Raw genomic sequence first — 27,160 nt, forward strand, 5'->3', positions numbered from 1 at the left:
CGGTGCTCGTCAAGTTTTCACAGTCCTGCCGTAGGAGGCCGTTTCGCTGGTTCCCACCATGTCCAAACTCTTCTCTAGCTGCATCCCAAATCTTCGGTTCTAAGGTGCATGAACTTTACCTCATTCCGAATTTCCCGTCGCTCCACTCCGCACCACCGGCATCAGCACCAGCGCTTATCCGTCACAGACTCATAGGCATGCGCTTCCTACCTGCTTCGGCAGTGGCGGTGGTCTGGGGTGTTGCGACCGTTTCGTCGCCGGCCAATGCACTCGAAGACCTCAAGACCGACTGGGATAGCTACGCGTACGCTAGCGCTTTGCCCATTCCGGAGGTCATCGACATGACCGGCGGCGGCTCCATCGAAATGCAGATCGGCACAGCGTCCCACGCCTGGACCGAGGATAAAGCCTTCTCGGGGACCATCTACGGCTACGCACTCAAGAACTCGACGCCAACGTTCCCAGGCCCCACCATCAAGACCGCCAAAGGCGTCCCGATCGACATCACGTGGTACAACGAGCTCGACTCACCGCACCTGCTCCAAGAGAGCGTTCAGTTAACACTCACGCAGCAGGCTTCAGCATGTTATCCTTACTGCGGTGTGCCCGTCGTGACCCACGTCCACGGGATGGAGTCACCGGCAAGATACGACGGTCTCCCGTACCTGTCGATCTACAAGAACCAGACGCAGGCCTTCCACTACCTCAACAACCAGTCCGCATCGACCAAAACGTACCATGACCATGCTAACGGTCTAACGCGGCTGAACACTTGGGCTGGCCTTGTCGGGCTGTACATCATCTCCGATGCCGACATAGACGCCAAGCTAAACCTCGACATTGAGACCGACATCCCACTGGCACTGAGTGATAAACTCATCAGCAATTCCGGCAAGATCCTGTACTCGGACGACAACTGCAATGAAGGAACGACGGTGTGGGTGCCTGAATCGTTTGGCTCGGTTAATTTGGTGAATGGCGTCGTGATGCCCTACGTCGAGGTGCCGCCTGCTCAAGTGCGCTTCCGTTTGGCGAACACAGCCAACGCCCGTCACTACAACTTGACGGTGCCGTTCGCGGACAAGTGCAAGGTGATCGCAACGGACTCGGGTTATGTGGGGGCACCTCCGGACCTGGCCGAAAACCTTGTTATCTTCCCCTTTGAGCGGGTGGAGTTCGTGTGCGACTTTACCGGTGTTGCGGATGCTACGACGTACGATCTCGTTGACAAACAGACTTCGATCCAGGCAACGACGTACGACCCCCGAGTGATGCAGTTCCGAGTCAAGAGCAGTCTGAAAACGAGCACTATGACAGTTCGCGAGATCCCGTCAACCCTGACTCCGTACAAGTCCCTGAAGGAGTTGTACGAAGCTGGCGGAAAGGAACGCACACTAGTTCTGGGCGAGATGGAGGAGGTCGTGCAGTGCCCGTCGATGAGTCTCCTCATGTACCGGTCGCAGCAAGTGAACACCTCCGGCATCACTGGACACCTGCACTGCACCAAGGGCACGGTCGAGAAGTGGAACTTCCAGAACCCCACGGACGACCCGCACCCGTTCCATTGGCACGTGATTAACGCGCAGTGCGGCGAAACGGAGGGGACGATTAACACGAACGAGCTCAAGGATGTGGTGGTCATTCCGAACGCCGGTGACCGATCGTATGATACCATCACGCAGGTCTGCTACGTGGCGTGCACCCCTGGAGACTACCTGCTCGAAGACAGCACGCGTGGCGCCAAAGAGTTCAATTTTGAGACCACAGACCCGTATGTTGCTCACTGCCACATTCTGGAGCACGAGGAGAATGCCATGATGGCCTGGTTCAACATCCAGGACGTCGATGATGGCTACGCGGACGACGACGGCATCACGCCCGGGACCCAGATCACCAAAACGGTCATCACTACGGCCATGTGCATGAGTGTGCTGGGTGGTCTGGCAACCACGGCGTCGATTTTGGTGATCTCCGTGAAGAGTCTGAACTTCCTGGCGAGTCCGACCGCGCTTGCAGTGGCGTTCGCATTATCATCAGGCGTGATGCTGTTTATCGGTCTCGCGGATCTGTTTGGCGAGGCCTTGACGTTCTACAGGGCGCACTACACACCAGGCGCGGTTGATCCGGAGGCATATGAGAGAGGCGGCACCTCTAGCAGTGGGGTTTGTGACAATGTGTGCAACGGCAACGCGTACCTGACCACGGTGGCGGCATTCTTTGGTGGGGTGTTGATCATTCTGTTCGTCGAGTTCGTGGTGCACGGAATCTTTGACAAGAACAAGAAGAAGAACAAGAAAGCGGAGAAGAACTCGGACGAGAACTTGGAGGACGGAGCCAAGGACGCCATTGAATCGCCAGCATTCGACAGCTTAACGAGTGAACATGGTCGCGAGTTGGAGAGTCCACGGCCCGGTGAGGCCACAGCCCCCGTGGTGCCAGGACTTAAAGCGAAGGAAGAATTCCGTCGCGCTGGCGTCATGACGGGAATTGCCGTGGCCATCCACAACTTCCCCGAGGGTCTGGCCCTGTTCGTCTCTTCACTGTCGGGACTTCGGTCGGGTATTGTGCTATCGATCGGTATTATCATGCACAACTTCCCCGAGGGTGTGGCTATCGCTGCACCGGTCTACTATGCCACTGGAAGCAAGCTAGAGGCGTTCAAGTGGACGGCTCTGAGCGGAATCGCGCAGCCGATGGGGGCAGCGATCGGTTGGGCTGCCATTTCAGGGGGAATGAGCTTTGGTCTCCAGGCGTCACTTTACGGCGTGGTGGCTGGGATGCTGGTCTGCATTACGGTGAAGGAACTGATCAAGGGCGCCTACAAGTTCGACCCCAAGGGGAAAGTATTCGTGATCGCATTCTTCGTCGGTATGGCGGTGATCGCCTTCAGCGTCATGGCTCTCAAGTACGCCGGCTCCGGCTAATCTACCGGTGCCTACCATCAACTCGCTAACGGCATTAGAAATCAATTGACACAGACTTTGCATTCATCTCGTTACGTTTAAAAAGATTGGGTTCTTCTACACTTAGCTTGATCCAGCGTAGTTGAGCGCGACCAAACTCAGCGCGATAATGGCGATACCGATGAAGAAGGACGGCACGAACAGCTTTCCGCTCGGGTCGAACTTGTAGGCGCCCGGCAGCAGTTCCTTCGCGGTGATACACACCAGCATACCAGCCACCAGAGCGTACAGCGTGGCCTCCAGAGCGTAGCTCATGCCGCCCGAAACAGCAGCCCAGCCGATGCCAGCGCCGAGCACCTGCGCGAAACCACTGATGATCGTCCACTTGAAGGCCTCCACCTTGCTTCCAGTAGCGTAGTACACGGGCGCGGCCACAGCCACACCTTCCGGGAAGTTGTGGAGAATGATACCCACGGACAGCACGATACCCGTGCGGAGACCGGCAAGCGACGACACGAACAGCGCCAGGCCTTCGGGGAAGTTGTGAATGGCGATAGCAATACCCGTCAGCACACCCGCACGACGGTACTCTTCCTTCACCTTCCTCTCCTCGATAAGAGCCGCCGACTCTTCTCCAGCAGGACTGGCGAGCTCGTGGGCTCCATCGTTTGGCAGAGGGGTGCCGGGCACGGGAGACGCAATGTGCACAATGTTGGCCTTGTCACCACCCTCCTCCGCCAAGCGAGCCTTGTCACCGTCCTCCTGATCCGCCTTGGCCGCAGCCTCAGCAGCAGCAGCTCGGTCCTTGCGCTCGAAGACGGAGTGGACCAGCCACTCCACCAACAGGATGATCGCGATGCCGACGAAGAAGACGCCCGTGGCCGCCAGGTACGTGTTACCGTTGCACGTGTCGTCACAAACACCGGTAGACGTGGTGCTTCCTCCGTGCTCGTAAGCCTCGGGGTCCGTCGTGCCAGGGGTGAACGCAGCACGGTAGTAGGTCAGGGCCTCGGCGTACAGATCCGCGAAGGCGATGAAGATCATGACACCAGCGGACAACGCGAAGGCGATGGAGAGCGAGCGCGGGTCGGCAAGGAACTTCAGACGCTCCACCGAGATCACCAGCACCGACAGCGTCGTGGCAATGCCACCCAGCACACTCATGCCCATGGCAGTGGCGATAACCGTGTTGGTGATCTCCGTGCCAGGAGTGATGCCGTTGTCGTCGGCGTATCCGTCGTCCACGTCCATGATCTTGAACCAGCTCATCATCGAGTTCTCCTCGTGCTCCAGGATGTGGCAGTGGGCCACGTACGGCTCCGTCGTGTCGAATCCGTAGTCCTTGGCGCCACGGGTGCTGTTCGCAATGAGGTACTCGTCGGGGGTGCAGGCCACGTAGCAGACCTGGGTGATGGTGTCCGTGGCGCGGTCACCGGCATTCGGGATCTTGGCGACGTCCTTCAGGTGGTTCGTGTCGATAGTTTCTTCCGTGTCACCGCACTGGGCGTTCACCAAGTGCCAGTGGAACGGGTGCGGGTCGTCCGTGGGGTTCTGGAAGTTCCACTTCTCCACCGTGCCCTTGGTGCAGTGCAGACTGCCCGTGATGCTCGTCATGTTGATCTGCTGCGATCGGTACATGATCATGTCGTACAGGGGGCACTGCAGCGCCGTGTCCATTTCTCCGAGGATGACTGTGCGCTCCTTTCCGCCGGCCTCGTACAGCTCCTTGAGCGACTTGTACGTCACAAGCGTCGATGGGATCTCACGGTACTCCATCGTGTCCGTCTTGAGGCTCGACACCACGCGGATCTGCATGATGCGCTCATCATAAGCCGTCGGCTGGTCCGCCGTCTCGTTGTCGATAAGCTTGTAGGTTGTGCCATTCGTGTCGTTGGTGAAGTCGCAGACGAACTCGATGCGCTCGAACGGGAAGAGCACGAGGTAGTCGCTGAAGGACTCGGGCTTGTGCACGAATCCGGAGTCGGTGGCCACGATCTGGCACTTGTCCTCGAACGGAACGGTGATGTTGTAGTGGCGCGCGTTGGCCACGTTGATCAGGCGGAAGCGGACCTGGGCGGGCGGCACCTCGACGTACGGCATGATCACGCCGTTCACCAGGTTCACGTTGCCGAAGGACTCGGGCACCCACTCGGTGGCGCCGGCATTGCAGTTGTCGTCCGAGTAAAGCAGCTCGCCCGTCGTGTTGATGAGACGGTCAGTCAGCACCAGCGGAATGTCCGTCTCGATGTCCATGTTGATGGACGCCTCCAGTTCGTCATCGGTAATGATGTAGGCGCCCATGAGCCCGGCCCACGTGTTGAGGCGGGTCAAACCGTTCGAGTGGTCGTGGTAGAGCTTGGTGGACGCGGACTGGTTGTTGTAGTAGTGGAACTCCTGCGACTGGTTCTTGTAGATCGACCGGTACGGCAGTCCGTCGTACTCGGGCGGGGACTCGAGCCCGTGGACGTGGGTCACCACCGGCACGCCGCAGTACGGGTAGCACGCCGACTCGACGTTGTTGAGCGAGTCCTCGACCGAGTTCTGGAACAGGTGCGGCTGGGACAGCTCGTTGTACCACGTGATGGAGATCGGCACGCCCCTGGCGACCTTGATGGTCGGGCCGGGCATCGTCGGGGTCGAGTTCTTGAGCGCGTAGCCGTAGATGTCGCCCGAGAGCGAGCCGTCCTCCGTCCAGTTGTGCGTGGCGCGGCCGATCTGCATGTCGATGGAGCCGCCGGCCGTCAGGTCGATGACGTCCGGAATGGGCAGCGCGCTGACATAGGCGTCCCAGTCGGTCTTGAGGTTCGTGAGCGCGTTGGCGGGCGCCAGGGCGGCGACTGCCACTGCGGCCGACAGCGCGGCGCAGGTGAGCATGGCTGGGAGTGATCGAGTGCTCGGAAGCCTGCGAATTGCAGAGTGAGACGGGAGGCTGGCAGCAGCGACTGGATGGCGCATCGCTGGGCTGGACCCATTGGGGCCTCGAGACCTCCCTCAGCTCAGCTCGGCTCGAGGGCATTGGAAAGAGTATTAATCCGGACACCCCGCGGACAGGCATGAGCGCGGCCACACCTGCTACGTCGGCGTCGGAGATCTTCACGGATGGGTTGCCATCATGTTGTTGAAGCTGCGATCCGCTTTCGCGATGGTGTCTGCCAAACGTGATAACACGCGGGCAACGCGGACTCTTCAGAAGTCCAGGAGGGACCTGCGATATCTTGTTGAACGTTTTGAGTTAACGCGCATGCGGTCTTGCGGCTTCGCGGCTACAACAGAGCGTGCAAACACCAAAATGCTGCTCCGGCTCAGCTACAAGGCTGCGCACACCGCACACTTAATGGACCTTGCCGCGGACGCGTGCGCCAAGCCAATCACAGCGGAGACCTTCGCTGAATGGCGCCGAGGCACCCGCCCCGTTTGGGCTGCACGCCCGGCTTCCTCCGACTCGCTGCGACTCTCGCTGAGATGATCCACGGGAAGCGGCGGCGGCAATGGCGTTAACGGTGCCGTGGCGATCTTCGTCACCGCCGTGGGGATCACCAGTGCGGTGTCATCCCACGTGCAGCCTGCAGCAATTGCTCAGCGTACCACTCGCAGTTGTTGTTAGCGGATGGCTAGTTCATTGGTGGTGGTGACAGCGGCGGCACCACTCGCGCGTCCCCCAGCGGTCTGCTCCTGCGAAAAACTTAATCGCCCGAGCGGCATACCGCGATTTGCTCGCCAGAGCCAGATACCTAATGAGCCAGGCGCCACGGCGCTGCTCGTCGCGCTTGACGGCGCCGCTGGACCCAGCAGCGAGCGCACCTGGACGCTGTCTCCACGTCAGTCATTGCGTGATGCCAGACTTCAGATTGTGCCGAAGGACATTCACCGAGCACGCCGCATTCGAGGCGAGCGAACGTAGCTGCCAGCGATGCGAACCTGTTCCACTTTTAAACCTACGTAGCTTTCATTGCACGTGTCCATCTTGCATTGAGTTGGCTGGTTTTCTGACCTTTGCCGTACAAAATTCTGTCGGAGACCGCGTTCATGTGAAAAGCAGGAAGCCGTAGCGATGTATAAGTTGCACTTAGGATACTTGTTCAACGTGTTGTGTAACCATACCACGGTACACTCGCTATGGTCTAGCGCTGCCTTATTCTCCTTCCAAGGGCCGCAAGCAAAGAAGGAAGGCACCCTTAACCAGCGCCTGTCATGGCCAGGCATGCCGAAAATACGATATATATCTATTGTTTGCAGGACACCATAATAAATATTGCATTGCATCTGAGTAGCAGACTGAATAAATAACGCAAGACATAGTGTTGACACAGTAAATTACTGCAAGCATGTTACGACTGTACCTACTTACAGGCACTGCTCCACGGTCGCAACATCCCAGTACGAGCTGTTGATCTTGAGGAATAATATCATCTCTAGCATCATGGGGGAAAGGCGGTGGCGCTCATGGCGCAGCATAGCGCGCGCAATGCTGAAGAGCCTCTCAACCATGTTTGAGGTAGGAGGAATCGCATTAAGCTGCTCGTACGTGGCCGGCGCAGCAGCTACCTTGCGTCGCTTGAGCGCACGCACAGCGAACCCTTCCTTGTCCGCCGGCGTGCAGTCCACGCCTTCCACATGAGTCTGCGTGCGCTTGAACGGCTCCAGCGCAGCGACTTCGTCGTCCGTCAGCAGGGCCGCCTGGTCGTCCAGCACCTTGACGACCGCCTGCTCGAAGACGGCGGAGTGGACTATATCCGCGTCGGTGGCTATGCATAAATAAAAACATATAAAACGCAGTAGCTAAGTAGAAATACCATCAGACGCAGAGTGAGCGATGATCCTTACCGAGATACTTCGCGAACGAGGGGTGGCTCTTGAGGAGCTCGTCGAATAGGACACGAGCGTCCAGGGGCGTAAGGCCGTCGCCCTGCAGGTGCTTGGACACGGACTCGACGTCCCGGAGGCTTGCCAGCAAAGTCTCCAGCTTGGGGTGGGCTAAGCGTGACGGAAGGAAGTCCGCGAGCTCCTCGTCGTCCGCCGAAATGAACGGACGGAGCCGAAAATAGCGCTTGAGCATTGAAAAGGTCGACGACCAGCGCGTGTCCTGTCTGAGGACAGCGGCCAATGGGGTCTTGGCACTAATTTCGAACAAAACCCAAAAACAAAGACCAATTTAGTACCAATACAAAAACCAAATAAAATAGCAAACAGAGTACTTACCGCAACTTGGCTGCTTGTTTTAAAGTCCGCAACTTACGCATAAGCTACTGGACCTCTTCGAGGATGCTGTCTTGGGGCTCCAAGTAGTTTCGCACCGCCAAGTTCAGGCGGTGGCTGGCACAGCCGATTAGCGGCACACCGAGTAGGTTCGCCAGCCGCTTGTTTACTCCGCAGTTGTCACCAACCAGGAATAGACATCCGGAGATAGACTTACCAAAAAGGGTAGGAACCTTTTAATCGCCGTCAGATGGCCGTCAGCGCTCAGCTGGTCGTCAGGCTCATCCATGACAGGCGCTAACGACAGCAGCGGGTACTGGGGGCCTGTCGCCGTCTCAAAGCAGCCATACACTGCCATGTAGTGCTCCGTGCCGTGGGTCCACCCATCAAGGACCAGACCAAAACGCTCGGGCATGGCGTCGCCGATCATCGTCTCCATGGCCTTGGTCACGGCCTCCATGATGGCGGTCAGCGTCTCCACGGAGATGGGATTTAGCTTCGTGTATCTACATAACATACGGCATTAGCACACATGTAAATCACCAAAATAGATATGAAAATACGTACTGTCGCGTTTTCTTGGACTCGCAAAACACAGCGGTAGATTGCCCGTGACGATCCAGCGCAGCCACGCGTAGCGGTTCGAGGCCTTCTGGGTGACCCACGGCAGTAGGGTCCTCGTCGCAGCGACATTAGCGTCGCGCATGTCGCTCTCGTAGTTGGGGTGCGCCGCCCGCACGTGTGACACCAAGTTGTTGTAGCCTGACTTGGGCGCGTGCTTGCGGCGCTTAGCAGAGGTCTTGCAGGCATAGTAGCCCGTCGTCTTTCCCTCCTCGTCCAGGCAGGGCTTGAAGTAGAAGGCAGCAATCTGCCTGGGCGAGAAGGTAGGCCTCGGAGCGGGGCCAGCGAGGAGATTGTCGGTCATGGTGCTAACGTCGAGTCGTGATGCGCGTGCTGGGTGGTGCTTGTTTGAAAGGGGGGGCTAACGGCAAAGTTACGCTGGTAGAGCGCGATGTTTGACCACAACTAATGGTTGGAGCAGGATGAGCAGAAGTAAAATACCGAATTTTAGAACTCGGCTACATAAATTTCGGATAATACAAACGGCGATGCCCTAAATAAAGTATTGTATCCGAAAATACTGTTATATTTTCGGGTATTATTATTTTTCGGGATGCCTGATCATGGCCGGCACCAAGCAGACCGTCCGCAAGTTTAGCAGCAGCGGCAAGCCGCCGAGAAAGCAGCTTGCCATCGAGGCCGCGCGCAAGTCGGCGCCCACCCCGAGCGACATCAAGAAGCTGCGCCGCTACTGTCCCGGCACGGTGGCGCTCCGTGAGATCCGCCGCTACCAGAGGTCGACGGAGCTGCTCATCCACAAGCTGCCGTTCCAGCGCCTGGTGCGCGAGATCGCGCAGGGCTACAAGGCCGACCTGCGCTTCCACGGCTCCGCCATCTTGGCGCTGCAGGAGGCCTCGGAGGCCTACTTGGTGGGGCTGTTCATCGACACCAACCTGTGCGCCATCCACGCGAAGCGCGTCACGATCATGGCGAAGGACATGCAGCTGACCCGCCGCATCCGTGGCGAGCACCTCGGGTGAAAACTGGCCCGCTGATCTCCTCGGGGCCCCGAAGCTCGGGCAGGGAGAGCCGTCTCCCTGGGAGACGTTGAAGTGCATTAGTGAAGTGGGTACACGTATGTAAGCTATATTTTGTAATTTAGTCCCGATTGAGCCCCGAAATTTGTGCTCGCCTGCGTCACTCATCAAAAGACCGGTTCGTGGAGAACACGAGGAGGAAATGGGACTGCAGGAGAAGATCAACGCCAACCCGACGGTGTACGCCGTGGCCACTCCGGCGCCCAAGAAATTCGATGTGGACGAGGCTCTGGACGAGGACGCCGCTGACCCGTTCGAGTCAGACGAGGTCTTCGGTGCGTGGCAAGCAAAAGCACAATGATAAAGGAGGTGTTAAACAGAGGAGACTGACGTTTAATTGCTCGTTGTGGGCAGAGATTCTGCGGCACATTAACGACCCGGAGCACCCGCTGACGCTCGAGCAGCTCAAGGTCATGTCGCTCGAGAACATCCACGTGGACGACGCCAACTCGCGCATCAAAATCTACTTTACGCCCACCATCCCGCACTGCAGGTGCGTCCAGGGCACCAGTACATTGCATACTGCTGCTATTTATCACTAATGTTTACTACGTGGTGTGGCGACAGCATGGCGACTCTGATCGGGTTGTGCCTCCGCGTGAAGCTGCTGCGCTCGCTGCCGCCGCGCTTCAAGGTGGACATCCTCATTACGCCTGGTACGCACGCGTCCGAGGCCGCGGTCAACAAGCAGCTGAACGACAAGGAGCGTGTGGCTGCTGCGCTGGAGAACGCACACCTGCTGACGGTTGTCAACAAGTGCATTGCCAACACCGACAAGTGAAGAGGCAGTGACGAGGACGCTCTGTCAGTCGAAGCAGCTTGTACTTGCTGAAAAGATAGGATAATATGATATTGTGCACTGAAAATTGCCTGACATTGATCATTATTCCGTTGTTGCATCAACTGTTGATATGCGTTGTTGAGTTTGCACCATGCGGTCAATCGCGGCGATACGCTGGAGCAACTTCTCGCGCTCCTCGAGCAGGTGCTCAATGTCGACATTGGGTTGCTTAACGTGATCCGCAACCAGGTTGCTCCAAGATGAAAAAAGATCGCTCGCTTGGTCATCGCCTCCGAAGATGTCGAAGACGTCTTTCGAATCCTCTAATGGCAGCGATTCGCACGAGTCGAAGAATGGCGAGGCCGATAGGCTTGCATCGAAGTCACTTGATGCGGCACTAGTGGTGCTGGGGCGCTCTGATCGACGCTGATGTGAAGACATTCCACCTAGTGCCGGTTGAGCAGTTTTGACACGCTTCTCGAAGTTGGATGCGTCGCGCTCTAGCTGCGAGATCGCCTCAGGAACCGCCAATCCAGCAACAGTCATCGGTCGATTTTCATCCGACGTACGAGCCTTCCGGAATGCCTTGCTCAATATCCGCATTTCGTCTTCAAAATCGTTCTCCCAGCGCTCACGCTCAGTCAGGTACGCATCGTTGTCCTCTTGAATGCGCTCGAGTAGATTCTTACGAGCACCAGCAGCATCTCGCAGCAGTTCTATCCTTCGCTGCTGGTTGAGGCGACGCAGTTGCTCCACTTTTCGTCTGCGACTCAATTCTTCGTCGGCGACTCGGTCTCTTTCAGACTGTTCGCGAAGTCTGTCTTGCCGCTGCTTGCTCTCTCGGTAGATCATCTCTCGACGCTGCTCGCGCTGCTGCTGCCGCTGCTCCTTGCTTACTGAGAAGCTTTTGCTGAAAAAGCCTTTCAGAATTGGCGCGGCGTCTTGCACATTGGTCTCGGAATCTGAGTCGTCACTATCGCGTGAGCGGATTCTCCTGGTAGGAATTGACGTTCTGATGGTACTGATCGTCATGTCTTCTTCAGCATCGTCGTAGCGATCTCCAGGTCTCACTTTTTGCACGACCGGTTGATGTCGACTTCTGACACGACGCTGACTTTCACCATGGCGTGACGTTGATCCTTGTGAAGATCTACGATGTGCATCACCGTCATCGTCGCTATCGTCTGAAGCCACGTCACAGGTCACGCTTGGGCAAGCTCCGAGGGTCACCACCGGCGATGAAGTCTCGCTTGCACTGCCTAAGGTCTTCTCCGATGCCACGAGACGCAACGCCTGTTGACCACCAAAGGAACCAGGTTTCTGCTGCGACTCCGTGTCTTGTACTGGCAGCGACGAGGACGAGGACATCCGTCCGATCGACGACTTGCTGTTGTCGCTCACTGCTGCCCCGATGGGCATCACTTGCGTACTTCGAGAGCCGCTGAGTTTCTTCCCTCCCGAGAAGATCCGAGTGCTCATGGCTTGTGAGACTTTGGCCATCCAGGACTCGTTTCGAACGCCGCCTTCGTAGTCACTGCGTCTTCGAGGTTGAACCGGATCGACTGCATTGAAATCCTTCACCGTATCATCGGTGGAGCTGTGAGTAGTGTTCCGCTTGCGCCGCCGGTCTGTCATGACTGGCTGCGTGCACACAGGGCGACGCCCCGCCAAGTGCTGATGTTACTCGTTGCGCTTCCCGGCCAAATTAATCCCTCGACCTCGTTGAGCGAAACCCGATTCGGTAAGAGGAGACGCAAAGCTACCGCAAGCGGAAGAAAGCCAGCAGCACCTCCGTACCAGAACGGCTCTGATCCGGGCTGCGAGCGGATGGACTGCCCTCGTCCTCCATGGCCCCACCCAGCCCGCATGAGAAAGCTAAATGTGTTGTTCGAGTTAATCGCCTACTCTCCTCTAAATACCTACGATCCCTTGCATGTACTGATCCAGGGGTATGGCTCGCTCTTCAAGAGCAGGAAACTGGTTAAACAGTACCATACCCAAAAACCTCCGACCCTCCGACTTTCTCCGACTCGTACACAGAACATGCGGATAGGAGGGGGGTCACCTTTAACTATCACCCGCTACGCGCGAACCTAAAACCCCTAAAGGCTCGCTGCGCTCGCTGGGCCAGAACCCTACGCCCGCTGCGGCTCGCACGCGTCGCCTCCGCTTGCTAGGTAGAGCACTGCTGGGTCCTGGGTTTGCAGCCGCGTGCTACGCACACGGACTGTCAAACCGCAGGCGGGGGCTCGCTACGCTCGCTCCGTGCCATCCATCCCAAGGCTCCGACCAATGAGCAAACGGGACGACTAATCTATTTTGGACTGTGTATGCATAACACTTTGGGAAGGGGTAGGGTAATTTTGTTATGCTCCGACCGCGCTTGACTGGGGATTTGTAAATCTATCATCTTAAGTGTGGTCGGAGATTTGATGATATTCTATCATAGCACGTGTATCTGACTGAGCCCGCATTCATATCGGCGCAACAACTTCAACATCACGAAACACCTGATGATTGGGAGCGTAAAAGCCAATCGCGTTTACAATACAGAGCGTGCATCCATCCAGGACGTAGCATCTCTCGCTTTAAATAACAGAGGGCGCTTCCAGCCATGGTTCACTCATGAGAGCAACCGTGGCGATAACGGGTGGGGAGTGATCGCGGTCTTCACAAAATCGGAGTGTTGGAGTATCGGGAAAACGACGCCAGCTCCTCAGGTTATTCTGCCGCGCACGTCCACCACCATCACCGTCACATTGTCCATAGTACCGAGCTCAACGGCGCGTTCCGTCAGCATGTTAGCCATCTCCTGGACATTGAGCCATGGGTTATTCCTGCCAGAAATCAAGCACATAGCAACAAGTCAGTTCAGTCGCTTTTGGCTTCTCACAGCGCACTATCCAACCTCATTCTCACCTGACACAAGAAGCCACCTGCTCGTTAGTCAGCACGTCCCAAAGTCCGTCCGAGGCCATGACAATGTACTCGTCTTCTCGATGCAATTCGTGGACTGTCACCTCTGGGTCCGCAATGACGAGCGGGCTCATTTCGGCGTCTCCGAACGCTCTGGCCACGGCTAGTCGACCATTAACCCTGGCCACGCCCTTCACATACAGCACCATGCCGCCATGTTCCTCAATCCGTTGCTTCTCCTGGTCGTTCGAGGCCTTGTGGTCCGTCGTGAGCTGCGTGACCTGCGCCGTCTTGTCCCTCTTGGCGACCATGATGGCCCTGCAGTCTCCAGTATTGCTCAGTATCGCTTTATTGCCTCGAATCAGCAGCGTGACCGCAGTGGATCCGCCCTCGCACTGGCCGCTGTTCTCTCGCTTCAAGATCTCCTCATTGATCGCCATACTCGCGGAGTGGCACGCCGCCGCCAGGTCGGTCTTATACTCGGGCGCCGCTAAGATATAGACCGGGAATAAGAGTGCCAACAACGACGACGTCCGCGCTCCTCCGTGTCCGTCATACACGCCGAAGAACTGCGTGTCCTCCTGCCCTCGCCCGTGCTTGAGCAGGCTGCGGACGCGCAGCGCCGGCGCGCGGCCCTCCAGCACGAAGGTCTCGAGCACTTTGCCCTTGAGTAGGTCGGCGAAGAACGGCGGCACGGAGCGCGGCAGCACCTCCAGCAGCCCGCGGCCGTACAGATCCAAGTCGTCGATGGCGCGGAAGCGGTCCTCATTGCCCATGCGCGCGCCGTTGCGCGTGCTGACCGCGAAGCTGTGCGGCTCGTGCACGTTGAAGGCGATCTGCGGGTCCACGGCACCGATGGCCGCGACGTCGGCCTGCGCGGACGTGCGGCGCAGGGACGTCGCGGACACGGCGCCGCGCGTGCTGGGCGCCACGGGCACGTGGCTGGGCTGCTCGACCGCCACGGTGGAGGCGCGGCGCAGGAAGCGGGCCAGCTGGCGCCCGAAGAAGCTCGAGCGCTGCGGCTTGGCGAACTCCTCGGTGCCGATGACGCTGCTGCGGGGGCCTCCGGGGCTGCGGCTGCGGCCCAGGAGCATGGATGGATCAAGGGGGGGGGGGCGAGAGCTCGGCCCTTGGGCTCGGTTTGTATTGTGGAGGTTTTGCCCTCCTGCAACAGCAACAAGTGCAGGCGGTGGAGCCACAAAAGCCGCCCTAACCGCTGTTCGTTTTATGGACACTCGCATCCGTCTATTTTTAGGCGGACCGAAATGGCTACATTTTGTCTTCCCAGCTAACCTGAGCCTGCTGACCCAGTTACATGAAACGCTGCCCATTACGCGCGGATGGCGTCGGGCTGGTTCTCTGGGCGAGAGCGCGCGAAGGCCGGCAGCTGCTCCAGCGCGGCCACCACGCGCGAGACCGTCGGGTACGCCGCCATGTTCATGTTGCACGCGCGGGCGTTGAACACCTGCGGCAGTAGGTACACGTCCGCCAAGGTCACGTCGTCGCCCATGCTGTAGCGTCCAGCACAGCGAAGCAGCTCGTCCTCGAAGGCTTGGAGGCCGCGCGCGATCCACTGGCGGTTCCAGGCCAAGACAAGCGCTTGACGCTCCTCGGCGGAGGCCGGCGACTGCAAGTCCGCGACCTGTACAGGATCACGATTTTTTCGTGGCTGACTCAGCGGAAGAGCGAGCTGGAACGAACTAGATTCCGCAGATGATACCTTACCTTGGCGGACAGCCCCATGCTCTGGGCTGGCTGGGTGTCGCAGCCCACGATGCCGCACAAGTTCCGCACCTGGGCGCGCTGGAGCAGGTTGCGCGGCAGCAGCGGCTTCTCCGGGTGCGCCTCCTCCAAGTACTCGAGGATCGCACCGGACTGAGCCAGCGCGTGTCCGTCCACTAGCAGCGTCGGGACGCGCTTGATCGAAGGAATGGCGGGGTTAGACTATCGACTGCGACGCACTGAGGGGTGGAAGGACGCACCTGGTTGGGGTTCAGCTTCCGGTATGAGTCCAAGCACTGCTCGCCGCCGCCCGACGCAGCGAGATTTACTGGACGGTACTCGTACTCGATGGCTTTCCACGCCAACGCGATGCGTACGCGCCAGGAGCAACTGCTCTTCCAGAAGCTGAAGAGTTCGTACTTGGGCATGCTGTGGACGATGTTTTACTACCGGAGGGAATTCGCGAATGGCTGCAGTGTTTGGACAAGGTCCCTTGGTGCGTGTGGATGAGTATGCTGGGTCATTCTTGTGCGGTGAGTTGATTACTGAGCTGAGCCTGGTCATAGGGCGGCAGGATTTGACCAACACTTTGGATGTCAATGTCCACAGGAATGACGCTAAGTATTGACGAGTCGGTACGTTGAAACGCAATCCAGTGGCAATGAGTCATTGCAACACGAGGTCACTCATCAGTTTACATCCTATCGAGTGTTGAGATGACCACTTGGATTTGGCTGGATTCCGTCATGACAGTCAACGTGGCGGATCGTCGTGGCTCTCCTCACTGCGAAATTTGACTTGTGGACCCCCCCCCCCCACGTATCTCCTCGCCATGACCAACGCCAGCGCTGTTCTGGTTGTCAAGTAGTGCCTGTGCGCGTATTCGGCCACGGCAATGATCTGCAGTCCCGCTATCTTGATCCGTCGCATTTACCGAGAAAAAGACTGTGGGCGTCGCCTCTGTCATCCCTCCCGCAGCATTGCTCGCCAATTACCACACTTGGATGTTGTACGGGCCGTACAACATCCAAGTACAGTACGGCGGCGTAATCGACATTTGGTTTCCCGTCTTCGGAGTTTTTCTCTTCGGCGACGGCGCAGCGTTGGTTTCCTAGCTGTTTACTGGACATACTCAAGCTGAAGACGATCTGGTGAGCGAGTCCTAGTCGTTACAGCAGCAATCTTTGCGCTACCAGCGTGTACGCTGCCGTCGGAGGACTCGGCTATACAGGCCAGACAAGGAGCAGTGCTGGGTCGGTTATGGGGATCCTGGCAGACTTATCTGCTGTCTTTCAGTACGGTGCACCAATGGAGAAGCTCTTCCAAGTGCTCAAGTTCAAGTCTGCTGTCTTCATCAATGCGCACATGGTGATGGCGAGTCTCGTGACCAACTGCATGTAGTTCGCGTTCGGTGTTCTCATAGGAAACTGGTTCATCATATCGCCAAACATTCTGTTCGTCACGCTCCATTCGTTCAATCTGGTGCTCTACGCGGTGTTCAACCCGAAGACCCACCCTCTTTCTGACGACTTTCAGCTCCCTCCCTGGGCAACGCGATGCCGCTACGATATCGTCAGTATCGCCGGGGGTTACGCCAAAAGGCAGTCTCAATAACGGCTCGTCGTGGTCACTGCTTCCCCTTCCCAGTCGAAGCCTGTAGGGTAAACGGCGACTGCCAAAACGGAAAGGGAAACTTCGATCATGACGACCACCGGGATATATGTTGTGTCCACCATACCATGACTTTCCAAAATTCAGGGTTCACCCAGGTCCTCCATGCCTGGGCGGAGATCTTGAACGCGAGGGGTCCGCCTGGTCCGTCGCGTCTCGGTCTTACATGTATGTGGTGCAGCGTAGTTGTTGTTAATCTTGGTGGCAGTCGCCAAGCACGGGGCTGCTCCCTCGTGAAAAAATAAACTTGTCGGCTTTCCAAATAAAAAATAAAAAACTTTTCGGGGTATGCCCCACAAACCACAAGCGAGACCATGATACTGGGACCGCGCGAAACTGCGGCTCCCTCCCATCATTGTAGAGTACGCTCTACACACTCCTCAACAATGCATTCAACCCGGTCGAGGACTACGAGACCTTCGGATTGTCCACGTACAAGTGCGAGAGCGTCAATAATAAGATGCTGCTGGAGACGAAGCAAGGGATAGCTTGACTGTTGATCCATCCGAGAGGGCTGTCGTAAGAGTGTCGATAGATAGACCGCTCACTGGCGTACCATACATACGGCGTCTTGAATTGGACGATGAAATGCATGTACAGGACAGGAGGTGATGATGGTGGTGTTACCGAAACAACCACTAACCACGACAATGCGAGAGTATCGAGCTAAGTTGATCCAGCCTAGCTCGCAATGGAGCCATCTTTTCTCCACCGCAATGCCACAACCACCAGAAAAACGCGCCGGGTAGTTCAACATTGTCCGGTGCAAATGATTCACCACGATCCTCATGACGAACAGCACCACACACGCGCTGCGACGCCCTTCTCCAGCGAAACCGGGGCCTATGCCTGGCAGGCAGCCTGCAAATATCCTCGAAATTTGGGCCGCTAACTTACGTGTATCATGCAATTTCCCAAGTCTTGCTGTGTGCATTGCTTCGTGTCCCGCGCCTGTCAACGCAACGATGCAGTAGACGAGCGACCATCTTGCAGTTCGCGACTGGATCGCTCGTCTCTGATCGTGTGTGACAGGAGAAATCCCGCAGAGAAAGCAGCCGCCGCCACACGAGCCGAAGCGAGCGTCACGCATCAACCACGGCAATCTACGGACGCCATACCGCACGGCCCTGAATGCGAGCCGCCCTCCAGAGAGCGCTATTACAGTGCATTGCATCGGCTGGAGAAGATGGGGTTGTTGTTTCGTGGGAGTAGGGAGCTCTCTCCATTGGAGAGTCTCCACCAAAGAATTGTCTTCGTCCAGCAGCTCGATACTGTACAGTACAAGTGTGGCATGTCGCCGGTGAAACTGATCTGAATGCAAATGCGGGATAGCCCTATCCCGCCGTTTTACAGGTTCAACTTGCCCAATAACCCCTCGCAAATGAGCAGTGCTCACTTCTCAATTTGCAATCTACTTCACAGATTCCAAGCCCCACCAGCCACCACCACGTCCTCCCAGCTCCTCGCCGGGCCGTGCGCCACTAGCACCATGATGAACGACGTCAAGCCCGCGACGACCGAGCCGGCGTCGCCTCCTCCAAGCCAGCCCCGCCAGCAGCACAGCCACAGCGTGGACGGCCTCAGTCCGCGTGGAGGCTCCAGCACCGTCAGCTCCATCGCCTGCCTGGCCAACAAAGACAAAGATCCCTCCACGCAACAGCACGTGCGCCGCCTGTCCACGGGCCAAATGGCCGACGAGGCCGTCCCCAAGGAGCGCATCGACGTCATCAACGACTTCCTGCAGGAGCGCGTCTCCGCGCGCCCGCTCATCGGTGTCGTGTGCGGTTCGGGCCTCGGCGGCCTGAGCCAGTGCCTCGCCAACCAAGAAGCCATCAAGTACGAGGACATCCCGCAGTTCCCGCGCTCCACCGTTGAGGGCCACGCCGGAGAGCTGGTCTTCGGCGACCTGGAGGGCATCCGCGTCGTGTGCATGCGCGGCCGCTTCCACTGCTACGAGGGCTACGCCATGCGCGAAACCGCGCTGCCTATCCGGGTCATGTATCTGCTAGGCATCAAGTACTTGCTCGTCACCAACGCCGCGGGCGGGTTGAACCCGGACTTCAACGTGGGCGACCTCATGATCATGAACGACCACCTGAACATGCCCGGCATGTCCGGCCAGCACCCGCTGATTGGCCCCAACGACGCGCGCTTCGGTGCCCGATTCACGCCGCTCTCCAACTGCTACGACAAGAAGCTGCAGGACTTGGCGCTCAAGGTGGCGGAAGACCTGGGACTTGCCCACAAGGTCCGGAAGGGAGCGTACTGCTTCGTATCCGGACCCACGTACGAGACCCCGATTGAGTGCCGCTTCCTCCGCCTGGTCGGAGGCGACGCTGTCGGCATGAGCACAGTGCCCGAGGTCATCGTGGCCGCGCACTGTGGCCTGAAGGTCATCGGGCTGTCCCTGATCACCAACAAGGCGCTCTTCCCCGGCGAGGAACGCGAGGCGGCATCCCACAACGAGGTTCTTGAGACCGTCCAGGCCACGCAACGCGACATCGAGACGTATGTGCGCGACCTGATCGCAGCTATCGGCCAGCAACACCACGCGTAGACGAGGTATTCTAACTTATCCCCGAAAGAGGTTTTGCTAGCTAGATACCCACCCCCGTGATTATAAACTAGAAGCTACCGACAGATAGTATACTGGCGTTTGGGTAGTGCTCGCGGCTTTCAAGGCGTCTACTGGTAGTCGCCTTGGGCGCGTTGTTGAAAACATTATCCTTACCGCGCAACATGTACATGTATCCATTCGAGTGGGTTCAACGTCAGTGACGACCACCGGAAACCATTTGTGTGCACCACACCATGACCTTTCGTATCCGAATCAAAAGTCGAAAAGATACCATTCCCTATCAACCGCAATTGCCACCATGATGCTGCTGGTAGTCTTCGTGCTTGTGCAGCTCTTTTACGTCGCTAGAAGCTCGGCCCAGCACTGCACACAATTGCGGACCCCTCCCGCCAATGTGGAGTTCGCTCTGCTGCACATCGACGCGTTCAGCCCGGTCGAGGACATGGCCAAGTCGGCCTGCGAGAGCTTCGGCGTGCCCAAGTACAAGTGCGGGGGCGTCAAAAGGGAGGTGGTGGAAACGATGCAGGAAATGGCTCGACTGGTGATCCGAGAGGCTGTTGTGAACGTGTCGCTGGATCGCTCGCTGGCGTACGACGTCTTGCTATTCGACGATGAAACACAACAGGACGTGAAAGCCCCGGAGCCAATTGTGGTGTATCCGGAACAGCCACTAGCCGAGACGATGCTAGAGTACTGTGCTCGCTACAATATAGACAACGAGACATGCGAGACTGCTGCAGTCGGTATTGGGGACTTGGTGGCGAGGGATTGGGGCTGTGCCGATCCAGTTGAGACCGAAGCAAGTGGAGAGAAGAGGTTCGTGGAGCTCCCGATCCTGGTGGACGAGCAGGAGTATCAACTCAAGGTGGATGTGGAAAGTGATGGCAAGGCTGATGCAGTGAAGTTTTGTGTGGAGAGAAAGATTGATGCAGCGGGTTGCGTTGTCCTATTTCGCATTGTTGAAGAACAGCTGGAGGCATTGAAAGCAACGCGTCCCGAGATTAATGAAGATGGAGACGAAGATGAAAAAGAGGGCGATTGGGGAGAAGGTGACAGTACCCGAAGGCGCCTGAAGATTCACAGCCCGATTGATACGCGCTTATATCCAGTATCTCAGCGCATCTACATTAAAGTGGACTGGGAGCGAGACTCTGACGAGGATATTGAGCCGGAGGAGCTTTGCCTCTACTCGTTGCTTGTCACGTCGCCAGTGAAGTGTTTTATGGTGCCGCAAACAGATCCCCTGTACATCACCACAACTGCTGGGGAAGGCTACCACATCATTTACTTCACTGACAAGAGCGGCGAAGAAATTCTGGCTGCGACAGCGCTTCAACTCGTGGCCCCTCAAGCCGAGCTGGTGGAGATATACACGTCGAAGGTGAAGCCAGACAGCAGCGACAACGAGAACGAGTATCTGGTGGCGAAGATTCGTACGACACTATTCGATCCTCTCGATCCAGCGTTTCGCGTCTGCATCATGCTGGACGACTCATTCGATTGCTTGGGCCCCGAGTGGATGGCTATTGACAACCGCGAGTTTCGGCCTGGAACGCAGACAGAGTCCCTCCACCAAAGCGTCACCTTCAGATCCCCACTGGACCATGTTGCATTCAGTCACGCGAATGATCATGAAATTAGCGTTCTTCTTCTCACAGCAAACAACAAGGCAGTGCACCTCACGAACACCGTAGCCTTCGATGCCGCACTCTCGGTTAACCGTCCCGAGATCACGTCAAGACTGCACGTGCTGGACCCGAGACTGCACACGCCCCAGCTGCCTCGGTCATGCCCTGATTTAATTATCTCTGCGAATTTACATTGGATCTGTGAGCTTTGGCGCCACGAGTGGGGGATTTTCTCGCAAAATGGCGAAGATGGTATTATACGCCACATCTTTCGCCACATTGGCACCAAGAACAAAGCATACGTCGAATTTGGCACCGAAAATGGTCAGGAATGCAACACTCGGCTCCTGCGGGAGCTTCGCGGCTGGAAAGGACTGCTTATGGATTCAGGCTACGAGGATGAGAGCATCGATTTACACCGCGAATTCATCACCCGCGACAATCTCATGACGCTGCTTACTGAAAAGTACCAGCACCTCGTCCCGCGTGACCTCGATCTTCTGTCAATTGATGTCGACTTCAACGATTTCTGGCTGCTTAGCTCGGTGGACTTGACACGCGTGGCGCCACGCGTCGTCATAGTGGAAGTAAACAGCCACATCCCGCCTAGTGAAGCTCGAACGGTGTACTACGATGACAGCAAGGATGGAAGTGGTGGTTGGGACGGGTTTTCGTCGTACTTCGGCGGCAGTGTGGCTGCCTTCCACCGCTGGGGGGCTCTCAATGGATATTCGCTAGTGTACTGCGAGTCACACGGCGTCAATTGCTTCCTCGTGCGCAATGACGCCCTGGGAGGAGTCAATGTGTCGGCGGTACTTGAACCGGAGCAGCTACAAGCTCCTCCCAATTTTTTCGGCCAAGGCTGGACTTACCCGGATACGTGGCAACCACACCATAAGTGGGTGTGGGTTTGAGCTTAGAAAGCATGTAATGCGTCGTCGAAGTAATGCACACCAATGCATTCCTTTCTCTATCTATTTGGTCTTGATCACGACGCTGGCGCAGCACGTGCTCGTCTCAATAACCCATTGCCCTCCTTCTGAAACATAATCCGGATCTTCGTGCGCATCGGAGTCAACAATGCGGAGGAAAACCTGGCGTTGCTCGGTAATTGCACGCTCCACCACCGTCACAAGGGCACCACAGGGAATACGCCCCACAGGTGGTGCCGCCAACTCCGGTTCCATGCGAACGGGGGCACCCGAGTCTTGCACGCAGCGGTACGTCTCTTTCCTCGGTGTAGCTGACGAGGATACCCACGGGCCCTCGACTTCGTTCAGAACTGACTCATTGTCCAGCGAGCGCTCGACCACCCACGCGGGACCATCAAAGTACCGATCATGCAGTCTCAAGAACACGACGCCGTCTGAAGCAACAGTAGCCTCCACCACTTCAACCACATCACCGTACAGCACGTAACCCAGTTCTGAATGTTCCAAATCCGCACGCTCACGCACTTTGCAGCCTTCCACGACGCATCGGAAGAACCTGCGGGTCGTAGAGTTGTCTTCATCAGCGACGAAGGGCCCTTCATGATGTTCCAGCAGAATTTCGTTGCGAAGGGAGCGGCAGGGCACCCATGCCTCCTTGATTTGCCTCTCAACCCCGTCGTCTTCTTTGCTGGAGAGTTTCGCTTCGTCACGGACGACAACGCTTGGCAGATGTGGTCCCTCTAACCTCACCATGGGGTCGCCCTGTTCGTTGCAAATTGGTGCCGTAGCGCGGAATACGCGCCCCAGCGGTATGCAACCGAGCAAAGGCGACGCGATGTTATGCTTCACGCGCACCGACACACCTCCGTTCTTGCCTCGATGGCACACTCGATAGTGCTGATCAAACGTCCACTTGCCTGGCGACGCACATAACACAATTAATACCAATATCCAGACCAAACGCACTGCATGCCAACAGGACTCACTGGCGACGTGTGCAGGCGAGGCAGCAGCGAGGCGGTTGAGCTCCTGGACGCAGGCTGCGCACTTGCCCTCGAGCAGTTGGGCCTGGCGCTTGGAGAAGCTCGTCTTGGGAAGGCTCTGGAAGCACTGCACGCAGCGCTTCAGTCGCGGCTGCGCGTCGCCCTCTACCTTGGACTTGTCCACACACGCCTTGCATTTCCTGCAGCACGCAGTCCCCCTCGTCAGACCAGTACACAGCACTCATTGCATGTATCATAGCAGCACTTCCAGACATCAACGGCAACGTACGGACTGGGTTTCAATTGCTGGTGGCGCGAAAATGCCTTCGCGGCCAACGAACGTCCGCACGCAACGCACACACGCAGCTCCTGCTCGCCCAGGAGCCCCTGGGCCCTCGCAGTAGCTGTGCGGGTCATGCTCTCTCGTCTCCTCCAGCAGCTCGCTGCAGATCAAAAGCTGCGTGTGTACCATAAAAGCGGTACATCGTATCATAGCCGCGAGCCGCTCCCAACCATCGGTAATCGTGAATGTTGCGGCGGTATCAGTCCGCAATTCCCCCCCAGGTACGTTCACCCCCGTCCGTCGGCAGGTCTAGCGCGCAGCCCCAATACAGACAGACAGATAGACACACAGGATGAAGATCATCGAAAAGATCAACGCGAGCGTGGAGCGCCAGGAGGTGTTCTACTCGTTCGAGTTCTTCCCGCCCAAGACGCCCGCGGGCGTGGACAACCTGTACGCGCGCATGGACCGCATGGCCGCGCTGGAGCCGCTCTTCTGCGATATGACGTGGGGCGCCGGCGGCTCGAGCGCGCAGCTGACACTGGAGCTGAGCGCCAACGCGCAGAAGCTCAGCGGCCTGGAGATGCTCATGCACATGACGTGCACCAACATGGCCGAGGCCGACATCAAGAAGGCGCTGGACCAGGCCAAGGACGCCGGCATCCACAACATCCTGGCGCTGCGCGGAGACCCCGTGCGCGGCGCCACGAGCTTCGACGAGTGCGACCGCGGCTTCTCGCACGCCGTGGACCTCGTGCGCTACATGCGCGAGCACTACGGCGACCACTTCTGCATCGGCGTGGCCGGCTACCCCGAAGGCCACATGGAGAGCAGCGACAAGAAGGCGGACATCCAGTACCTCAAGGAGAAGGTGGACGCCGGCGCCGACTTCATCATCACGCAGCTCTTCTACGACGTGCAGGTGTTCGTGGACTTCGTCAAGGAGTGCCGCGCCGTGGGCATCACGGTGCCGATTATCCCCGGTATCATGCCCATCCAGAACTACGGCGGCTTCGAGCGCATGACGTCGTTCTGCAACACATTCGTGCCCGAGGAGGTGCGCAAGGCGCTGGAGCCCATCAAGGACAATGACGAGGCCGTCAAGGACTACGGCGTGCAGCTCGGCATCACCATGAGCCAGCAGCTGATCGACGCGGGCGTGCCCGGCCTGCACTTCTACACGCTCAACCTGGAGCGCTCGGTGCGTCGCATCCTGGAGGGACTGTTGTCGCTGTCTAGTCGTGTCCCACGTCGTGAGCTGCCCTGGCAGACGTCTACGCTGTCCAAGCGCGCGGCCGAGACTGTGCGCCCGATCTACTGGTCCAACCGCCCCAAGAGCTACGTGCACCGCACGGCCATGTGGGACGAGTACCCGAACGGCCGCTGGGGCAACAGCGAGAGCCCCGCGTTCGGAGAGCTCACGGAGTCGCACTTTGCGCCCTCCAGCACATCGACGCCCAACGAGCGGCGCGCCATGTGGGGCGAGGCCCCCGCCACCAAGGAGGACATTCGTCGCACGTTCGTGCAGTACGTGCGCGGCGAAATCTCGAGCCTGCCGTGGTGTGACGCCGCGTTGCACGCCGAGACGTCGACCGTCCAGCAGGAGCTCGCTGCTGCCAACTCCGCTGGATTCTTGACGATCAACAGCCAGCCACGCGTGAACGGCGCGCTGTCCGACGACCCCATGTTCGGCTGGGGTGGCCCCGGTGGCCGCGTGTACCAGAAGGCCTACGTGGAGTGCTTCGTGTCGCCCGAGAACATGAAGATCATCATCGAGAACGCCGCCAAGAAGCCGTCGGTGCAGTACCACGCCGTGAACCTGAACGGCCACTCGTACTCGAACGCCAGCAAGTCGGCCATTGCCGTGACGTGGGGCGTGTTCCCCAACAAGGAGATCCTGCAGCCCACGATCGTGGACAGCAGCAGCTTCCTGGTGTGGAAGGACGAGGCGTTCGCGCTGTGGCTCAAGCTCTGGGCGTCGCTGTACGAGGACGGCAGCCAGTCGGCCAAGCTGCTGCGCGAGGTCCACGACACGTACTTCCTGGTGAGCATCGTGGACAACGACTTCGTGAACGGCAACATCTGGGACCTGTTCGAGGCCTCGGTCTCCCCGGCCACCTCGCCGTAAGCATGGCAGAGCAAGGAAGGACAGAAGTCGATGAAGGAGAAGAGGAAGAGGAGGAAGAGGAAGAAGAGCTTGTGGCTCCGGAGGCTGCGTGCTTGTGGCAATTTTACACTACGCCCGATCCCGTCCTCCCCGACGCAGAGGCTGGTTGATACAGAAGACCGCCTGGTGCCTCAGGGACGATGGGAGAGCACGCAGTTCGAGCTACATTTTGCATGTCGTGCAAGTTGCACTGGCCTAGAACTTACCAATATCAACCACTGCATATTTGCTACCATCATTACCCGCCATTTACCTTGAACAAAGTATGGTCAATTTCCCAAAAAGCTCGCAAACGATGAAGGAGGCAAGTGACGTGCCGAGCGTCTGCGTCCGCGAGCTCCATGGCCACCACGGGCCTGTCAACGCCGTGCGCTTCAACTGTACGTCTCTGCCTTGCATTACACAATATCTGCATGGTCACGGTATCGCCTGGACGCTAACGGTTTGCTGGTGAATTGGCAGCCAAGGGCACGTACGTCATGACCTGCGGCCAGGACAAGACGGTGAAGCTCTGGAACCCGCACCGCGACGGCGTCGACAAGCCGAACGAGGCGCTGCTGGTCAAGACGTACGAAGGCAGACACGGATACGACGTGCAGGACGTTGCAATGTAAGTATGGGGAAGTTGATGCGAGTGGTGGATGGTGGTGACAAGTGTTTTTGATGCTGTATTTCTTTTTGCTGCAGTGCACACGACAACTCCAAGTTCGCCTCGTGTGGTCGAGACCGCGACGTCTTCATGTGGGACGTGCCCACTGCTCAGGTTATCCGCAAGTTCGAAGGCCACGAGCATGTAAGGCGAGACCGGTGGGTTGATTGTTTGGCTGGATTGAAAGATGACGCCGGATGCCTTGTGCTGGTGTTGCAGAGTGTGAATTGCGTGCGCTACAATGCGGATTCGTCCGTGCTGCTGAGTGGCTCATACGATAAAACGATTCGAGCTTGGGATATCAGGCAAGGTCATGGAAAGGAGGAGTCATGTTGATACTTCTTCTCATGCGAACTTTGTGTGCATTTAAATGAGTAGGGCTCGCAATGCTTACATGCCGATTCAAGTTCTGGACGACTTCAAGGACAGTGTCACGTCCATGGTTGTGACGGAACACGAAATCATAGCAGGGTAAGCAAGATCTCGCGTGCATACTGCACGCTCTGCTAGATCCGTACTGACAACGTTTCTCGTTGCTGTAGATGCGTCGATGGGGTTGTGCGGACGTACGATCTACGAGCGGGGCAGCTTTTTCGCGAGCATATTGATGGTACGTGTGCACGTGCAGCGCACTTTTATGCACTCGGGAGATCTAATAGTCATGATTCTGCCGCAGAGCCCGTGGTGTCAGTCGCGCACTCTCCTGATGCTCGCTTCCTGCTTGCTGGATGCCTGGATGGATCCATCAGACTAATCGAAAAAGCCAAAGGAACAGAAGTCAAGAGGTAAGTTTGGCTGTGCCAAATTCCTTGGTCGTGCTTTGTTTTCTCACATTCGCCCTGGTCTCATAGCTACCGTGGGCATCGCGTCCAAGACTACAAAATCGAATGTGGCTTCTCAAGCGATGGGGCGTACGTAGTGAGCAGTTCCGAGGACGGGAAGGTCTACTGGTGGGATCTCGTGGACGCCAAGCAAATGCACTCACTCGCTGCACACGAGAAACCGGTGCGAGCACTCGCTTGTCATCCTGAGAGTAGTATGTTCGTCACGGGCTGCACTGACGGCTCCGCTAAAGTTTGGTCTCACAGCTGAA

General features: G+C 57.6%; 14 protein-coding genes across 14 annotated transcripts; 7 read left to right on the forward strand and 7 right to left on the reverse strand.

Annotated features, from left to right (window-relative positions):
* Positions 1 to 197: 197 nt before the first annotated feature.
* PHYSODRAFT_484132 (hypothetical protein) lies at positions 198 to 2,924 on the forward strand (the record flags this gene model as incomplete). Its single annotated transcript, XM_009520857.1, has 1 exon — positions 198 to 2,924. The coding sequence occupies one exon, from the start codon at positions 198 to 200 to the stop codon at positions 2,922 to 2,924; it is 2,727 nt and encodes a 908-aa protein (XP_009519152.1).
* Positions 2,925 to 2,966: 42 nt separating this feature from the next.
* PHYSODRAFT_556501 (hypothetical protein) lies at positions 2,967 to 5,777 on the reverse strand (the record flags this gene model as incomplete). The annotated part of the gene is made up of 1 exon (XM_009520858.1): positions 2,967 to 5,777. One exon carries the CDS (start codon positions 5,775 to 5,777, stop codon positions 3,027 to 3,029), a length of 2,751 nt encoding a protein of 916 aa, XP_009519153.1. The 3' UTR covers positions 2,967 to 3,026.
* A 1,470-nt stretch (positions 5,778 to 7,247) lies between these two features.
* On the reverse strand, positions 7,248 to 8,143 carry PHYSODRAFT_484147 (hypothetical protein; the record flags this gene model as incomplete). Its single annotated transcript, XM_009520859.1, has 4 exons — positions 7,248 to 7,457; positions 7,518 to 7,648; positions 7,728 to 8,020; positions 8,103 to 8,143. The coding sequence occupies 4 exons, from the start codon at positions 8,141 to 8,143 to the stop codon at positions 7,248 to 7,250; spliced, it is 675 nt and encodes a 224-aa protein (XP_009519154.1).
* A 695-nt stretch (positions 8,144 to 8,838) lies between these two features.
* Positions 8,839 to 9,024, reverse strand: PHYSODRAFT_384736 (hypothetical protein; the record flags this gene model as incomplete). Its single annotated transcript, XM_009520860.1, has 1 exon — positions 8,839 to 9,024. A coding segment is annotated over one exon (186 nt), but the record flags the coding sequence as incomplete, so codon positions are not given.
* Positions 9,025 to 9,283: 259 nt separating this feature from the next.
* Positions 9,284 to 9,700, forward strand: PHYSODRAFT_481269 (hypothetical protein; the record flags this gene model as incomplete). Its single annotated transcript, XM_009520861.1, has 1 exon — positions 9,284 to 9,700. The coding sequence occupies one exon, from the start codon at positions 9,284 to 9,286 to the stop codon at positions 9,698 to 9,700; it is 417 nt and encodes a 138-aa protein (XP_009519156.1).
* A 199-nt stretch (positions 9,701 to 9,899) lies between these two features.
* Positions 9,900 to 10,538, forward strand: PHYSODRAFT_485469 (hypothetical protein; the record flags this gene model as incomplete). The annotated part of the gene is made up of 3 exons (XM_009520862.1): positions 9,900 to 10,032; positions 10,112 to 10,250; positions 10,325 to 10,538. The coding sequence occupies 3 exons, from the start codon at positions 9,900 to 9,902 to the stop codon at positions 10,536 to 10,538; spliced, it is 486 nt and encodes a 161-aa protein (XP_009519157.1).
* Positions 10,539 to 10,640: 102 nt separating this feature from the next.
* Positions 10,641 to 12,173, reverse strand: PHYSODRAFT_296129 (hypothetical protein; the record flags this gene model as incomplete). Its single annotated transcript, XM_009520863.1, has 1 exon — positions 10,641 to 12,173. One exon carries the CDS (start codon positions 12,171 to 12,173, stop codon positions 10,641 to 10,643), a length of 1,533 nt encoding a protein of 510 aa, XP_009519158.1.
* Positions 12,174 to 13,254: 1,081 nt separating this feature from the next.
* On the reverse strand, positions 13,255 to 14,548 carry PHYSODRAFT_483398 (hypothetical protein; the record flags this gene model as incomplete). The annotated part of the gene is made up of 2 exons (XM_009520864.1): positions 13,255 to 13,375; positions 13,458 to 14,548. The coding sequence occupies 2 exons, from the start codon at positions 14,546 to 14,548 to the stop codon at positions 13,255 to 13,257; spliced, it is 1,212 nt and encodes a 403-aa protein (XP_009519159.1).
* A 236-nt stretch (positions 14,549 to 14,784) lies between these two features.
* Positions 14,785 to 16,627, reverse strand: PHYSODRAFT_325046 (hypothetical protein; the record flags this gene model as incomplete). The annotated part of the gene is made up of 4 exons (XM_009520865.1): positions 14,785 to 15,096; positions 15,180 to 15,371; positions 15,437 to 15,605; positions 16,542 to 16,627. The coding sequence occupies 4 exons, from the start codon at positions 16,625 to 16,627 to the stop codon at positions 14,785 to 14,787; spliced, it is 759 nt and encodes a 252-aa protein (XP_009519160.1).
* A 1,639-nt stretch (positions 16,628 to 18,266) lies between these two features.
* On the forward strand, positions 18,267 to 19,583 carry PHYSODRAFT_284815 (hypothetical protein). The gene has a single exon (XM_009520866.1). It carries the CDS (start codon positions 18,340 to 18,342, stop codon positions 19,402 to 19,404), a length of 1,065 nt encoding a protein of 354 aa, XP_009519161.1. The 5' UTR covers positions 18,267 to 18,339; the 3' UTR covers positions 19,405 to 19,583.
* A 917-nt stretch (positions 19,584 to 20,500) lies between these two features.
* On the forward strand, positions 20,501 to 21,964 carry PHYSODRAFT_387600 (hypothetical protein; the record flags this gene model as incomplete). Its single annotated transcript, XM_009520867.1, has 1 exon — positions 20,501 to 21,964. A coding segment is annotated over one exon (1,464 nt), but the record flags the coding sequence as incomplete, so codon positions are not given.
* Positions 21,965 to 22,027: 63 nt separating this feature from the next.
* PHYSODRAFT_556509 (hypothetical protein) lies at positions 22,028 to 23,392 on the reverse strand (the record flags this gene model as incomplete). The annotated part of the gene is made up of 3 exons (XM_009520868.1): positions 23,258 to 23,392; positions 22,972 to 23,168; positions 22,028 to 22,902 (listed from the first exon to the last, which is right to left on the reverse strand). The coding sequence occupies exons 1-3, from the start codon at positions 23,383 to 23,385 to the stop codon at positions 22,028 to 22,030; spliced, it is 1,200 nt and encodes a 399-aa protein (XP_009519163.1). The 5' UTR covers positions 23,386 to 23,392.
* Positions 23,393 to 23,603: 211 nt separating this feature from the next.
* On the forward strand, positions 23,604 to 25,655 carry PHYSODRAFT_541479 (hypothetical protein; the record flags this gene model as incomplete). Its single annotated transcript, XM_009520869.1, has 1 exon — positions 23,604 to 25,655. One exon carries the CDS (start codon positions 23,604 to 23,606, stop codon positions 25,377 to 25,379), a length of 1,776 nt encoding a protein of 591 aa, XP_009519164.1. The 3' UTR covers positions 25,380 to 25,655.
* A 58-nt stretch (positions 25,656 to 25,713) lies between these two features.
* Positions 25,714 to 27,159, forward strand: PHYSODRAFT_483561 (hypothetical protein; the record flags this gene model as incomplete). The annotated part of the gene is made up of 8 exons (XM_009520870.1): positions 25,714 to 25,798; positions 25,881 to 26,028; positions 26,106 to 26,211; positions 26,287 to 26,393; positions 26,446 to 26,538; positions 26,610 to 26,677; positions 26,744 to 26,852; positions 26,919 to 27,159. 8 exons carry the CDS (start codon positions 25,714 to 25,716, stop codon positions 27,157 to 27,159), a joined length of 957 nt encoding a protein of 318 aa, XP_009519165.1.
* Between the last annotated feature and the right edge of the window lies 1 nt (position 27,160).

This window comes from Phytophthora sojae (genome assembly GCF_000149755.1).
Source record: "Phytophthora sojae unplaced genomic scaffold PHYSOscaffold_2, whole genome shotgun sequence".
Lineage (NCBI taxonomy): Eukaryota > Oomycota > Peronosporomycetes > Peronosporales > Peronosporaceae > Phytophthora > Phytophthora sojae.

Bases quoted from the DNA above. Each gene is read 5' to 3' on its own strand.
- PHYSODRAFT_284815 (XM_009520866.1), top strand. From the start codon at position 18,340: ATGAACGACGTCAAGCCCGCGACGACCGAGCCGGCGTCGCCTCCTCCA.